The sequence below is a fragment of the Caenorhabditis briggsae genome (genome assembly GCF_000004555.2).
Source record: "Caenorhabditis briggsae complete genome, chrX, whole genome shotgun sequence".
Lineage (NCBI taxonomy): Eukaryota > Metazoa > Nematoda > Chromadorea > Rhabditida > Rhabditidae > Caenorhabditis > Caenorhabditis briggsae.
Window position 1 is genome coordinate 11,497,040 of NC_013491.2, and position 15,910 is coordinate 11,512,949.

A 15,910-nucleotide genomic window follows, 5' to 3' on the forward strand; every position below is an offset into this window, starting at 1 on the left:
TGAAAGATATCAAAAAGTGGTTAACTAGTAAAATGTTTATCAGGATATCAGCAACATTTTACTAGTCAGCCACTTTTTGATATCTTTCACAGAAAATGAGATATATAGGCTCAAAGTGGACGATCCGGGTGTCGTTCTATTAGAGGTTTTACGGTATTTACCGGTAAATTTATCGGAAAATTACCGACAAATTGTCGATAAAAACCCCATTTATCGACAATTTGTCAATAAATTTGTCGATAAAAATGCTGTTTGTCGACAATTTTTCGACAAAATTATCGACAAATTGTCGACAAAAATTGCTATTAACCGCCGGAATTACTTGTAAAAATCGTATCGTTACCATTTTTTCCTAGGACGCCTAGAATGATGGAAGAACTTACCCAGGAAAACTTTATAGGCTACATGGCTCGGTAGCCCAACATTCACAACACGAATTTTCTAGGCCACGATTCTTTTTAGCCTAGAAATGATCTGATGTTCACCTGATGTTTTTTAGGTCATTTTAGAATGTGGCGNACTTTCGCGCGGTGAGTTTTCTAGGCCACCATGTAAAAATGGCCAATAAAACATACCAGATGAATATCTGATCATTTTTAAGTCAAAAAAGTTGGCGGCCTAGAAAACTCAACTTGCAAATGTTAGGCCACCACCCCAAAATGGCTCAAAAAATGTACCAGGTGAATTTCTGACCATTTCTAGGTCAAAAATATTGGTGGCCTAGAAAACTCATATTGCAAAAGTCTAGGCCACCATGTTAAAATGGCTAAAAAATCCACCATGTTAACATCAGATCATTTTCAGGTCAAAAAGTTTGGTGGCATAGAAAATTCGTGTTGGAAAAATTAGGCCACCAGGTCAGATGGCCTAGAAAAGAAAAGATGAGATACGATTTTTTACAAGTAATTCCGGCGGTCAATAGCAATTTTTTGTCGATCATTTGTCGACAAATGCCCCGTTCGACAAATTTATCGACAAAGAAAACGAAAAATTTATCGACAATTTGTCAACAAAATTTTGTCGATAAATTTGTCGATAAATTACTTTCGACAAATTTACCGATAATTTATCGACAAAAGTTTATCGTTTTTTATCGACAAATTTATCGATAATTCTTCAGGTGAATTTGTCGACAAAATCGGAAAATCTTTGTCGATAAGGCACACTGGCTGTAATCAAAAAAACTTTTCAAGAGACCATTTTCGTTTGATTGGCGCAGTTGATTGCTGCTAATTTGTCGAGTTTCGCCAGATCATTGCATTACATTACGTTTAGAGATCGGTTTCTAATTTCATCCTCTTTGCCGCGCATCTTACGCGCAACAACGATGTTTTATTGAGTCGACGACAGCACTGCGGCATCCCTGAAACGATTGATCTCTGTTTTCTTCTGTTTTCGATGATGCCAATCTCTTACTAATACGAATTTATTACTGGCCTTTTACCATCAAACGAATAAAGTAGCTCGATGCACAGTGCTGACGAATTCCAGTTGTCCAACGACTTCTAAGGATATTTCTTCCTAAATTTCCGGCATCAACCAATTAGAAAGCATTAATTTCAATTCTCGATAGTTTTCGCAACACTTTTTCACCAATTAATCAGTTCTACTTCTCCAAGTGACATAGTGGCTGGATGCACAGTGCTGACGGAACATTTGTCTACTGCACTGTTCCTTCTAAGATTCCCGGCTTTATTCTAGCTAATCTATAATTATATTTGAAAAGAAATTACATTTTGATGAATACTCACCATTTTCCCAGACAAAAGTAAGCAGAATTTTGACAAAATCGCTGTAAATCGGTCATTTGTGTGCGTAGACCTGAAAATATAGAAATTGAAAGTTCAAATTCGTTAATCGCAGCGAAAAAATCAAATCTGTAGGTTTGAGTCTTGATTTTAACGGATAACAAAAAATGAAAACTTTGAAATTTCTACACGAAGGCTAAAAATGTTCTTCAAAGCAGTTTCAGCTCTCAAAAATCGGGTCGATTTACGGTAAACTCGGCGCATTCGGAATGAGCGGAGCGTCGTTCGAGTGTCTGCGTTTCTGCGTTTCTGAACATTGAATACTATTTCTGTTTTTCCCTTTTTTCTGTTGCTTCTTTGATAAACAAAAAAAAGTGAATAAAGAATCAAAGTATAAAAATGCACTTCTCAAAAATTTTATAATCAAACTACATAGTTCGTACCAGTTGAAAGTATTTGATAAAGTCGCAAAAATATATGATATCATATTTAGAAAAAAATCTTTCAAATATTTCGTCCCTAACGGCTGAGTAAGATGAATGTAGAACGAATTTTTAATAAATCAAAACAATTAGGATTGTTGGAGGAGTTACTGCAACAAGTTGAGGAAGCTGTCAGAGTTATTTGGAAATGGATCAACTTCGATTTCATCCTCATCATCATCCAAATCATCAGAGTCGCAATCACTCAGAGTTCCACGCCTGAAATGTTTTTTCTGTTTTCACTTTTATCTTTAATATGTTTCAACTCACTGAAGATCCGCAAGAGTCACATTCAGCATAATATCGTTGAACGAAGTTAGTGGCACTCGGGATTTTTGAGTGCACTTTGGCAGATTTCCGCATTTGCTGAAAAACACTCGTTCGAGTCTTCGGAAATTTCAATCTTTATTAACCTAAAAAGGCGCTCAGTTTGAGCTGTAGACGATGGAGACGAAAGAATATGGCGCGCCAGTATTGAAAGATTTGGAAGGCGTTCAGAATTTACCATCCAAAAGTTCAATGGATCCGTAGATGTCGGTGGTCTTGAAGATTGAATAGTTGATTGGTAGGCTACAATTTCAGTCTGTAAAATAAGTATGAGAACTTATTTAACATTGCGATATCATACTTGTCTTGATTCCGCGGTCGTGGTGGTGTCTCTTTTTGACAGCACAAATTTTGTGAAATACGACTCATCATTTTTTGATTTTTTCTCAGGAGGTCCTTCAGAGCTAGATGTTGTTGCGTTGACGATGCGTGAAGCGTCTGAAAATTCCAATTAATTTCCCACTCAAAATCGTTCCAAATTTTGTTAATACCACAGTAAGTTGAGACTTTTTCCTCAATATCAGACCAGGTGATGTTTCTCAAAATATCCGCTAAGTATACAAATCGAGGATCACAATATAATGCGAAGAGTGCCATATCATTTTGAAGATACTCTTCATATCTGAAAATAATCTGGTCACATTTTCAATTTATTCCAGTTACCTCAGAGTGGTTTCTTCTTTCAATAATCGAACAATATCACTGTCCTGATCTATTTTTGAAAGAAAATCTAGAAGACCCGCATACTGTACTATAATTTCTGAACCATATGTCTCTTCCTTCTCTGACATTTGAATTGCTTCCATATACGGTTTCGTACATTCCAAAAACTCATCCAATGTACTTTTCTCGCTTTGTGAGAGAAGATACGATTGGAAATTGCTAAGGGTGCTGATCGATTCATACTGGAAGGAATTATTTGTACAAGTTGAAATTTTTTACTTACGTGATCAGAGTATGCCTGAGCCAACAGTACACAGCCACCCCACAGAGTGTCTGAGAAGAGCAATGGGATTCTTCTGGAGATTTTGTGAAGCTTCGATCGTCTGAAATTTTTTATTTTTTTCCATATTGTGATGTACATCGCCTTTTACTCACTTTTGAAACAGTTCTCTTTCGTTTTTTGAACTGGAGAGATGAGAAGCCAGCTTATTGATTTTGATAAACACCTCCTTCACCGAAGAAAGTTCTGATACACTTTTGATGATTATTGCGAAGGAGTGGGCACCACAAGGCAAACGGAAAAAAGTTACGTTTTTGAAGATTTGCAAGTGGAACTTACTGATATCTGCCATTTCTTTTCAGAAAAGTAATGGCGTTACTTCTGGACTCACAAATTCCTCCCAAGACTTTCGAAAAATCCAAATCGTATTCTATCAACAAGTCTAGAACAAACTTTCCGATTTTTGAAGCATCAACGGGTTCTTCTATGTGACAAATGCCAAGAAACTGTAAAAACACAACATTGAGCTTTATAAATTTCTCTAACATACTAATTTTGTTCTCCTGAACTTGTTATCAACAAAATACAAGAACATCGCATAGAGAGTTTTGTTCCCAAATTTCCCTTCCCAGCCATCTAAAGAAATCACACATTTCTGAAAGAAAACAACATATCCATGTGATTTCACATTTTAAAAACTTACTCGTACCGACTGCAACTGGTTTTTTATTGGATCTCTATAGGATTTGGCGGTGGAAGCAATATGACGAAGAACTCCATCAGTGGAGGGCAAGGAAAACTCAGGATTTAAGTTGTGAATGAACTTTTGAAAGTGCTCATTTTTACCGATATTGAGAGGAACGCTGCTTGTACACATGGTCCTGAAACGATTTATCATTGTTTTCATAATTTCGTAACGCACTTACAAAACTAATTCATTCAAAGCTTCAGATTCGTTATAACCTTTAATTGAGGCCGAAGTTTTTTCTCGCTTATTTGCACTTTTTCCCATTTTTATCATATCTTCCTGATGATTCTGTTCAACGTGTTTTAACATCCCACTTGTCGATCCAAAATATTTTAATTTAGTTTGACATTTTTGACAAATGACCTTAGTTCCGTCTTCTGTTTTTTTGAAAAAATCCCAGACAAGCGATTTTGGTTTCGACGTCATCTGCGAACCAAGCGGAAAACTGCTTGAACACATGATTCTTAAACGATTTCTTATTACTTTATAATTTCACAACAAACTTACAAAGCTAATTCGTTCGAAGATTCTAGTATGTTAGAATGTTCATTTGGGAGCGTATTTCTTTCACTTTCAATTTCAGCATTTCCGATTATTTTCATGTCTTCTTGATGATTTGATTCAATGTGTTTTAACATTCCACTTGTCGCTCCAAAATATTTTAATTGAATTCGACATTTTTGGCAGCTGACCTGCGTTCCATCTTCTGATTTTTCGAAAAAATCCCAGACAAGCGATTTCTGTTTTACCGTTGTTCGCAAACTGAGAGGAGCACCGTTTGTACACATGGTCCTGAAAAGATTTCTCATTATTTTTATTTTTCACAGAACAACTTACGAAGCTAATTCGTTCAGAGCTTCCGATATGTTCGCATATTGTATTGAAGCCGAAATCGGTTCACTTTTAATTTTATCGTCCCCCATTACTATCAATTCATCTTGATGATTTGATTCAACGTGTTTCAACATTCCACTTGTCGATCCAAAATATTTTAATTTAGTTTGGCATTTTCGACAAACAACTTGAGTTCCATTTTCTGTTTTTTCGAAAAAATCCCATACAAGCGATTTCTGTTTCGATGTCATCTGTAAAAAATGCACTTCAAATTATGTCTTAAATCAATAACAAAGGTAGTACTATTATTCCTGTCCGGCGGTGATATACTTTGTGTCCAAAAATGTATCTGAATGCGCAATGCCGGTTCTGAAACGAAAATAGCTACGGGTTTTATAGAAAAGTTTGTGCGTCTTAAATACGGTACTTCTGAATTATTTTATTTTGACCTATTTTACACAGTATTTCTATTTTATAAGAAAATTCTGCCGAATATTCATGGGAATGTGAAGAATTTCAACAAAAATAAGCAAAAATCTGAGGAAAATAATAGAAAAATAGAAAATGCCAAAGTACTGTATCAAAGACGAACAAATTTATCTGTGATAACAGTCGTTGTTTTTGCTTCAGGACCGGCAATGCGCCTTTAATCAAATTTTCAGCCAGAAGGTTCATCGACGCCGGATAAGCATAATATGTAATACAAAAATACAAGTTGTTGTCGGTTTTCTTAGACGAAACAAACAAAAAACTAAGTTGCTCATTTTCAGAGCAACACAATGCTAAAAAACCATAAAAAATCCACTAAAAAACGTGCAAAATCAAATAGTTCAGTTCACGCTCTCGTGTAGTCCTCTCGGAGAATGTCGACTTGTGTCGATACGCGTCGACACGCAACGCGTGAGGCATTAGTCGACGCGAGTCGACTCAGACACAGTGTAAACGCGTGAGGGCATTGTCGCTCTTGTTGTCGGTCGACCCACATGTCGACTCGAGACCTTTCGGTTTGTAGATAAGATCATTGGCGTTTTGAACCTTTTCGTGTGATTTCAATTTTACCTGGTGAAAAAGGTGACTTGCTGGAAACATGCGAAAGCTAACTCTATGTAATTTTATTTTACGATTTTTCATGGGACCATTGTTCAAGCTCTTGTCACTGTTATAATTCCAAGCAATTTTTGTATGACATCACTTTTATGAATCACCGTATATTTCTTAGCTTTTTTTTTTACTTGAAACTGAACTTTAGCTATCACTTCCGATTTTCTATTGTTATTGGTCAAATCACACCGCGCTAACATCACGGTCTGACAGTTCATGGCGATGATAACGAACTTGACAAAGTTGACCAGCTAATAAAAAACAATGACGGGAAGTTAAAACATTAAGACATAAGACGCTGCTAGAAAATTTGATATAAAAAGAATTGAATTCGATGGTCATAACATCATCATCAACGATGAACTCCTTCGCTGTATTCTTGGCCTTCGTCATGCTTTTGGCTACCGCTCTCGCTGGACCAGGTGGAAATCGTTATGGGTGGCCAAGCTCTTATGAGAGATTCCTTGAGAAAGTGAGTAAAACTATTATCTTGATGATTATGGGACTACAACCGTCACGATGTACGGGACAACTACAGACGTCGGGGAGGATACGAGCGTGACTTGAACAATCTTTATGACGACTGGAGATGACAGACTCATTGGGGACAAAAGGATTACAGATCCAACAGATTCAACCAGCCGTCAGGAGGTTATGGACGTTATGGATTCCCAGGAGGAAAATAAAAGTTACGAAATATTGTAAATAAAAAATTTCATGTCTTAGCTCTTGTAAATAAAAATTTTCATAAGTTTTCCATTGCATTTTTTTCATATTCATTTTTGAAATGACATCGTATCCAGTTCTTTTTTGCTCACATTCAAGTTTTGTCTGAATTTTTTCCATTATTCCAATTATACTCGGAAAATCTATTTTTGGAAAATTCACACCTGAAATAATAATTTCTGCAGGTATTTCGAGTATTTCATTTCAATGAAGTTCAAAAATGTTCGATAATCTATTTTTATTCTTTCCAGAATTTTATCAATAATAGTTTAAATGATCCTTTCATCTTCGTTGTATCTCTAAGAATTTTTCAATTGACAATGATAGTTTCCTATCACCACTTCTTATCAGACACTGAAAAAAATAAAAACAACCGGATTTTTCAAAAAATAAATTGAAATTCATTCCAAAACAATGTCCATATGACAATTGCAAATAAATAGATGAAGACCAGTAAGGCAAAGTAAAACGCTGGGAAATTTTTCACAAACACAAGAGTTGGTTCTATGACAAAGGTACTTCCAGGTGATGAGAGGGAGAGCCATTTCTTAGTTAAAACACTATTTAGACCGCGTGTGAAGATGAGAGAAAAGGAAAGAAGAAAAAACTATAAAAAAAGGGAAATTTTGGTTTTTTGTAAGGTTGGTAAAAACAAAAACAATTTAGGAGAGTTTCAACATGAAAAACAAATAAATTATTATTATTAGCGTTCGAGAATTCGATTGATTTAGAGCTCGTCCTTGTCGTCGGATCCCTCCTCTGGAGCCTCTTCTCCTCCGGCTCCTCCATCCTTGTAAAGCTTGGAAACAATTGGTTGAACCTTGCCCTCGAGCTCCTTTTTCTGCTCCTTGAGCTCTTCAGCAGAAGCATCAGCGTTGGATCCGAGCCAAGAGATAGCCTCATCGACGGCCTCCTCAATGGTCTTCTTGTCATCCTCATCAAGCTTTCCTCCGAGCTTTTCTTTGTCTCCAATCTGGTTCTTAAGACTGTAGGCGTAAGACTCAAGCTCGTTGCGAGCCTCAGCTTTCTCCTTGACCTTCTTGTCATCCTCAGCGAACTTCTCGGCGTCGTTGATCATACGCTCGATGTCTTCAGGGCTGAGTCTGTTTTGGTCGTTGGTGATAGTGATCTTGTTCTTGTTTCCTGTTCCCTTATCCTCAGCGGTAACGTGAAGGATTCCGTTGACGTCAATCTCAAAGGTAACCTCGATTTGTGGGACTCCACGTGGTGCTGGTGGGATTCCGGTAAGATCGAATTTTCCGAGCTGATGGTTGTCCTTGGTCATTGGGCGTTCTCCTTCGAAGACCTGTAAGAAAAAAAAAATAATTATCTGGCTAGTTCACTCTCCATCCTTCAAAACATTCCCCTTATGTCAATCATTACTTACCTGGATGGTGACAGTTGGTTGGTTGTCGGCGGCGGTGGAGAAGACTTGAGACTTCTTGGTTGGGATGACGGTGTTACGGGAGATAAGCTTGGTCATGACTCCTCCGACAGTCTCGATACCCATGGTAAGTGGGTTGACGTCGAGAAGAACGATCTCTCCAGTGTCTTCCTCTCCAGAGATAACTCCTCCTTGAACGGCGGCTCCGTAGGCGACGGCCTCATCAGGGTTGATTCCGCGGGATGGCTCCTTTCCGTTGAAGAACTCCTTGATGAGTTGTTGAACCTTTGGAATTCTGGTAGATCCTCCGACAAGAACAATCTCGTGAACGTCATCCTTCTTAAGGTCAGAGTCTTCAAGAACCTTCTGGACTGGCTTGAGGGTAGCGCGGAAGAGGTCCATGTTAAGCTCCTCGAACTTGGCACGGGTGAGGGTTTCAGAGAAGTCTTCTCCGTCGAAGAGGGACTCGATCTCAACCTTGGTTTGGTGTTGGGTGGAGAGAGCTCTCTTGGCCTTCTCGACTTCACGACGGAGCTTCTGAACAGCGCGCTTGTCCTTGCGGAGATCCTTTCCGGACTTCTTCTTGTAGAGCTTGATGAAGTATTCCATGACACGTTGATCGAAATCTTCTCCTCCCAAGTGAGTGTCTCCGTTGGTGGCCAAGACCTCGAAGACTCCGTTGTCAATGGTGAGCATGGACACATCGAAGGTACCACCTCCAAGATCGAAGACGAGGATGTTGCGTTCTCCTGAAAAAACATTATTGTTCATTGTCTAGTCCCTCAATTCCCTATTAATGAGCAAATCTAGTTTTCGAAACACTAGATTTGGATCTAGAGTTGTGCAAACACAGCACTGTCATTGCCTCAATCGAATGAGCGAACCTGTACCAGTCACTGACCGAAAGTCTATTGTTTGCACAAAACGGTCATTGGTAAAGGTAGTCCACGTACAAATATTAGAGGTCTTTCTGTTTTCTCTCTACTAACTCACCGTCCTTCTTGTCAAGTCCGTAGGCGATGGCGGCGGCGGTTGGCTCGTTAATGATACGAACGACGTTCAATCCAGCGATGGTTCCGGCATCTTTAGTGGCTTGACGCTGGGCATCGTTGAAGTAAGCTGGGACGGTGACGACGGCGTGCTTGACTTCCTTTCCGAGGTAGGACTCGGCGATCTCCTTCATCTTGACGAGAACCATAGCGGAGACTTCTTCTGGGGTGAACTGCTTGTTGTCAGCTCCAACCTTGACTTCGACGGATGGCTTGTTGCTCTTGTCGAGAACCTTGAATGGCCAGTGCTTGATATCGGCTTGAACAGTCTTGTCATTGTAATCTCTTCCGATGAGACGTTTGGCATCGAAGATGGTGTTTTCTGGGTTGATGGTGAGCTGGTTCTTGGCGGCATCTCCGATAAGACGGTCTCCTTGCTCTCCAGAGAAGGCAACGTACGATGGGGTGATACGGTTTCCTGGAAAATAATTCGTCAAAATGATGTTAGTGAGAGGATGATCCTGCTAATTCCTAAAATAGAAAGTTTGCTTACCTTGGTCGTTAGCGATGATTTCAACACGTCCGTTCTTGTAGACTCCAACACAGGAATAGGTGGTTCCGAGATCGATACCGATGATGGTTCCGTACTTGGTCTCCTTCTTCTCGGTCTTTTCCTCTTCCTCGCAGTAGACACTGACGGCGGTGAGGGCGATGAGGCCCAATAAGAATAAGGTCTTCATACTGTGTGTTTGATTTACCTTCCTGGAAAAAGAGAAAAATTAATTTAGGCCTAAAAAATTTACAAGAAGAAAAAAGAAGAAAGATGAGAGAATGGGATATTAAATCAAAAAGGGATCACGGAGAAAGCCATCCAAGGTCAGTCCTTGAGACAGAATGCGTGCGGATTTCCTTGGTTTGTAGGTCGCCTTCTGCATTAATGTCTCCCGATACAGACCGCCCGAATGCTCAAGGTCAACTGAGAAAGAGGAGTACCGTCATCCGATGAAAAGAAGAGAGCAAACTGACGGTGGGATTGTGAAGGTAACAGAAATGGAGAGCGAGAGAAGAGGGCAAGAGGGGGAAGAGAAACACGTCCGAACTGCCCGACATGTCGACGTGGCCTAAAGAGCGGGGAGAAGGCAACGTCAGCACAAACGAAGGCTCTCGCAGTAAAAGAGCGAAGAGACGCAGAGTCAGCCGACCAATCGTTGAGCGCAACGTTGCTGGCCGAGAATCGAGGATGGAAGACAACTCCTAATACACGTCAGGAGAGTGGTGCGTCGCGGTCGCGTTGCGTATAAACGTCCTAAAATTGGAAATACATAAAAATGGGAAGTTGGATGAATTAGAGACATTTAATGAGAGAAGGAAACTTAAAACATTACGAGGAACGGCAAAGTCTATAGAACACAAGTTGATTCTACTGGATGGATTGAATTTCAAAATTGGATTCCGAAATTGTAAAAAAAAAACAAATCGAATCCATTTTGATTTTGGCGTTAATCTAAGATCCTTAAAAAACTATTGGCTTGGCTTCTGAAAATCTAATACATAAGAACCAAAAGAATCAATCCTTATAAACCTTTGCTGAGATCACAAAATAAAATCCAATTGGATCAAGGCAAAATCAACGAATACGAAACGAAATGAACTCGATCTTTTTCAAAAGAACATCTCCGTCGATACACAGAAAAATGTAGGTCAGGACTGGAGACACAAAGAATACTTGGCCTCCACTTGCGACGATAATAGCAGTGGCTGCTGTAGATGACCCAATGCAATAAGAGAAGAATAGCTTGAAGATAAAAATCTCTGGGATAGGACGATGAGATAACCCTAAAAGGCATTTTGGATGAAGATATTGGGAATCCGAGAAATATTGGAATATGAAAAAATCATCCTAAAAATGAGAGTAAGGAGAGCTGAAATTAACTCAACTAATCTTACTGAGATTATCAGTAAGAAAACTGTGAATATAGATGTCAAGTTATGCTTCCGGAATAGGCGTTCTCTTTTCAGTCATTCTCAAACCCTTCATTTCAAGATAATTGGGCTTATTTCCCATCAAATTAGTCATCAGTGTTAAGAGAAGACCCGATTTCTCATACCCCTCTTTATTTTGGTTTGACCTCCATTAGCCACACAGAGAAGACGTTACGACTACTTGATGCATTAAGGCGAGAGTCTCCTCTCTATCAACGGAGCGCATTTTCCTCTCCATAGTTTTGTTTTTAGACACAACAGACGTTTCGATGCGCCCATACGCCCTTTTCAAGTTTGCCGAGTGACATTTCAGTTTAGTATTCGACGTCTAAAAGTCTTTACCAGTCAATTGCATACCTCGTGTTTTTGGTTCGACAGAAAAATCTATTGAAATGCGTTTTTTTTTGTTTTCAAAAACTTTAAACCTTTGTTACAGATAAAAACTTGAATGTGGCTTCGAATATTACTTCTGACCATTGTTATCTGTACAATAACAGGCAAATTCCATCATCTAGCACTCCGGGTAGGCACAAAATAGGCAAACAAAACGAAGAACTAATATTTACAGGACGACTCGCGAAGAAATATCATTATCAGTGAATTTGGATATGGTGTCAACGGTACTCTGAACATTGCTATCAACAATTTTACTGTTCCTGAAAAAATCAAAGATTCTGTCGACTCGACCGAAAATGCCGATAAATTAGTGAGAGCAGCACAGGAAAGGTGGAATTATATCGATTTTTGCAGGGTGTCATCGGATTCTCGCTTTCTTTGGGCTCGATTATAACGAGAGGAGTCGGATCGAATCCTCACGTTTGCCAGTTACAAGTGAGTGATTAGAAAATAAGGGAGAATGAGGAACTGTAAATGAGTATTCAAAAAATGGACAGCTGAAAAAAATAGCTCTTGGCGTGGTGGTAAAACAGGCGGATTGAGGTTAAACGAAACGATGTAATTCTAAAAAGTATAAAAGTACACAAAAAAAATTCTCTGAAAAAATCCAACACATTTTTAAGAATTTGGAAAGGAAAGCACAATTAAATAGCTTGCAAAAAAGAAAACAGGGATTTTGAACCGACAATAAGCCTTTTAGTAAATTTTCGGCCCCAATATTCGTTGCCGACAGACAAGAATGATAATAAAAAACAAAAATTGATAATTATTTCAATTTTTGCCCTAATTTTCACTTTTCCAGCAAACTGACCAAGGCTACGACGCGATCTTCTTCTTCGCCGACCTCCCGAACAAACGCTTGCGAGTTTATCGCAGTGGAATCGGAAAATTCATACGGATCTGCGAATCTGCCAGAGAGTATGTGTTCTCCCATTTTATAGATCGAAAGTTCAAAGAAAATTTTTTTCAGCTGTGAAACTCAAGATGCCGTTCGCATACCAAAACCGGAAGAGCTCAAACCGGATAACCCGACGGCCCCTATCGAGCAGCGTGGGTGGTTCCGCAATTTGTTCGGAAGGTTTCTGAACCCCGGTGCACCAGAAATCGCCTACGACAATTATATTCCGCTGCAAGTGGACAATGAGAATCATTTTTCGACAAACGTAAGCGACTTATTTCCTGAATTAGCAACTAGATCTAATATTGCTTGCAGATGTCGATCCGTTTTGACGGAAAAATTGTCGGACAGTACGTTTTTATGTTCCATAACTGCTACAATTACAGAGCACACGGATACAGGTGCTCATTTATTTTTGCAGAGATGATGAAATAAAAAGAATCTTCTTGATTTTAGTGATCGTGTGGCTGTGGACCTGACAGTCGATATGGTGGAGAGGAACAGGCACTCCTATCTCTCATTGAGCGAAATCCCAAAACCTCAAATCTATTTATACATGTCAATTATGTTCTTCGGTCTGTCTATTTACTGGTGTCATCTGCTGTGTAGATCCAGGTAACAAAACGATAAACGATTCACCAAAAACTTTAATTTACAGCTCTGACAACATCTATAGAGTTCACAAGTTTATGACGGTGTTGGTCTTCTTAAAATCCGTGTCACTGTTTTTCCACGGACTCAATTACTATTTTTTGAGCAAATATGGCATGCAAAAGGAGATTTGGGCGGTTCTCTACTACATCACTCATTTGTAGAGTTTTTTTTAAAATGAAACTAGTGTTTGATTTTTGAAACTCTTCAGACTCAAAGGACTTCTTCTTTTTGGAACACTCATTCTCATTGGAACAGGCTACACATTTATAAAGCAGTTCTTGACAGATCGTGACCGCAAACTGTTCATGTTTGTCCTTCCTGTCCAGGTAAATTTGGTGGTTTAAAAAATCCAAAAAGTTTGAATTTTTAGGTTCTCGACAACATCTTTCTGATTATCCTCAGCGAATCTGAAATCGGAACGGAGAGCCATCAGCTTTGGTTGAAACTGTTTGTCTTCCTTGACATCCTATGTTGTTTTCTGGTTGGACTACCAATTGTGTGGTTGGTTTTCAATCCTATTGAAAATGCTGACATTCAATGACGTTTAGGTCCATTCAACACTTGCATGACGGAGCGATGACGGATGGAAAAGCTGCAGCGAACTTGGAAAAATTGCGCTTATTCCGCCAATTTTATATACTCGTCATCATCTACATCTATTGTACTCGATTCTTCAGTGTGCTCTTTAAGGTGAGGATTGAGAAAAGAGCTGTGGGTACAGCTGATGATGTGATCTTAGATTTTTCACAGCTCCGGTTAAAAAATGTTGAGTTGCACCTAGTTTTTGAGGTTTTTAGTTCAAAAAGCCATAATAGACTAGTTAAGCCTTGCTCTTTGAGCTCAACTATCTCTGTTAAAAGCTCACTTAACCCACTAACTTTAAACTCGATTATCTCGATTCATGAAAAAATATTAAAAGGTTGTCAACAGATAAGTTATTTAGCATAATATCACCAATATTTCATCAGTAGACAAATGTTTCATATCTTTCAAAGAACTTGAGATAATTGAGCTTAACGTTGACAGTTTAGGCGGGCTTCTATTAGAAAAATACGGTATCATAATACAGTGAACAGACGACGTGCTTGTCAGAATATTAAGAACACTTTTTTTAGCTCGCAGATGTTTTTTTTTATAGTTACTCATTTCAGTTGACGTTTGCTAGTTTTTCCAATTTAAAGGAAGTTCAAATTATTGGTCTACAATGTTCTACATCATTGCTTTAGTTCATTAGATTCAGCCTCTTAGAGCCCATACCGCCTTTTTCAAGCTCTATTAAATCGGATTACAATTTTCAGTTCCTCTTCCCATACAACCTGGAATGGGTGATAGTCGCTGCCGTCGAAATCATCACCTTCTTGTTCTTCATTGTGGTTGGATACAAGTTCCGACCCGCAAACTCTCACAACTATCTTCTTCTCAACTCTGACTTTGATAGCTATGATATCGAGGCGATCCCCAAGGAGGAAAAAAAAGATAAGGATAACAATGAGCCACAAGTTGTGGATGAGCAGTGAGTCATCCCATTGCTGCTCCATCAAAAAAATAATTAATCTCTTCTGCAGATTTCTCGCGAAAGCATACTCGGATGCCAATGTGTCGCGACGAGTGATATCCGATGAATCATCGAACAACCAAGTGGATTACCCCCATCAGAAACTAATGAAGAAACCGTGAGTTGTTTCATGAGCGTGGTTGTATATATATAATCCGGGTGTTTGTTCAGTTCTCAAACCTACGAACAGTCTCTGCTAGATTAATTATAATCCCTTACAACAACAACAAAAACAGAAGATCAATTGCCGTATCGAAAAGAGAAAGGCAGCGAGTTTATCAACCGTTTCGATTGTAATGCTATTATGTACAGTTTGATCATCTAGACCTTTCAAGCGTTTTTTTCCCTATCATTCACTGAGTTTTTTGTTGCTCTCTGATTTTTTCATCATAATAATATTATCCTTGTTTGCTAAAGCGGGTACTCTGCATTTTGATATATGCAACTCTCTTAGAATTTTTTTTTGAAAAAATCGGCAACATTTCACAACATCAATCACTCAAGAAATATTATCTAATCACTCTTGATTACACCACCATCTTCCGATTTTCGAGAAATTCTTCTCTTTTCTTTTTTATAGGTAGTTTAAAGTACATTGTTTAATGAAAGGAATGTGTATTGGACAAAGTATTCATCTTTCTAGTCTCCTCCCCTTATTATTTTCTGTTCTGTATAAAAAAACTTCCAGTCATATGTGTGATTCCGAAACCCCGAAAAAAATATGGAACCTGTTAGTCACTTGCTTTTGTACTCATTCACCCATTTTCTGTAATTCAACCTAATGTATTTTGTTATCTTTATAATGAATAAGTGTCCATGATAATAAAAAATATTTATGACCATCTTTATACAACTCTTGCCGCCAGATATCACCTCACAAATCTTCTTTTCATCAGACGAAACGACAAAACGACGACTCCTGCTACGAGACTAATCTAATGAGGGATCGCCGCATTGCACAGCTGTTCGAGATGAGAGGACTATGGGTAAGAGGGGGGACCCCGCGAACACTCCGATAAAACAAAACAATACGAGGTCCGCAACGTTGCGCGTGTGTGTTTGCGTACAGCGCGTACCCTTGTCGGGTGGGGGACATTGTCCATCCGGGTAAATCGTTTGGCATAACCCATTCTTTTGTTTTT

The 15,910-nt window shown here is 38.8% G+C and overlaps 4 protein-coding genes across 4 annotated transcripts; 2 read left to right on the plus strand and 2 right to left on the minus strand.

The window, feature by feature from the left end:
* Positions 1–2,337: 2,337 nt before the first annotated feature.
* CBG14827 lies at positions 2,338–5,333 on the minus strand (the record flags this gene model as incomplete). Its single annotated transcript, XM_045239794.1, has 12 exons — positions 2,338–2,449; positions 2,501–2,596; positions 2,644–2,813; positions 2,849–3,179; positions 3,221–3,462; positions 3,504–3,603; positions 3,840–4,006; positions 4,051–4,155; positions 4,204–4,381; positions 4,427–4,711; positions 4,756–5,040; positions 5,086–5,333. The coding sequence occupies 12 exons, from the start codon at positions 5,331–5,333 to the stop codon at positions 2,338–2,340; spliced, it is 2,319 nt and encodes a 772-aa protein (XP_045095532.1).
* Positions 5,334–6,541: 1,208 nt separating this feature from the next.
* On the plus strand, positions 6,542–7,575 carry CBG14828 (the record flags this gene model as incomplete). Its single annotated transcript, XM_045239796.1, has 2 exons — positions 6,542–6,655; positions 7,498–7,575. The coding sequence occupies 2 exons, from the start codon at positions 6,542–6,544 to the stop codon at positions 7,573–7,575; spliced, it is 192 nt and encodes a 63-aa protein (XP_045095533.1).
* A 61-nt stretch (positions 7,576–7,636) lies between these two features.
* On the minus strand, positions 7,637–10,022 carry Cbr-hsp-3 (the record flags this gene model as incomplete). Its single annotated transcript, XM_002644765.1, has 4 exons — positions 7,637–8,215; positions 8,297–9,042; positions 9,287–9,760; positions 9,836–10,022. 4 exons carry the CDS (start codon positions 10,020–10,022, stop codon positions 7,637–7,639), a joined length of 1,986 nt encoding a protein of 661 aa, XP_002644811.1.
* A 262-nt stretch (positions 10,023–10,284) lies between these two features.
* On the plus strand, positions 10,285–14,973 carry CBG14830 (the record flags this gene model as incomplete). The annotated part of the gene is made up of 14 exons (XM_045239797.1): positions 10,285–10,323; positions 11,834–11,971; positions 12,016–12,096; positions 12,464–12,579; positions 12,632–12,824; positions 12,875–12,960; positions 13,016–13,174; positions 13,218–13,370; positions 13,422–13,539; positions 13,584–13,714; positions 13,762–13,903; positions 14,512–14,726; positions 14,779–14,886; positions 14,940–14,973. The coding sequence occupies 14 exons, from the start codon at positions 10,285–10,287 to the stop codon at positions 14,971–14,973; spliced, it is 1,713 nt and encodes a 570-aa protein (XP_045095534.1).
* Positions 14,974–15,910: the final 937 nt, after the last annotated feature.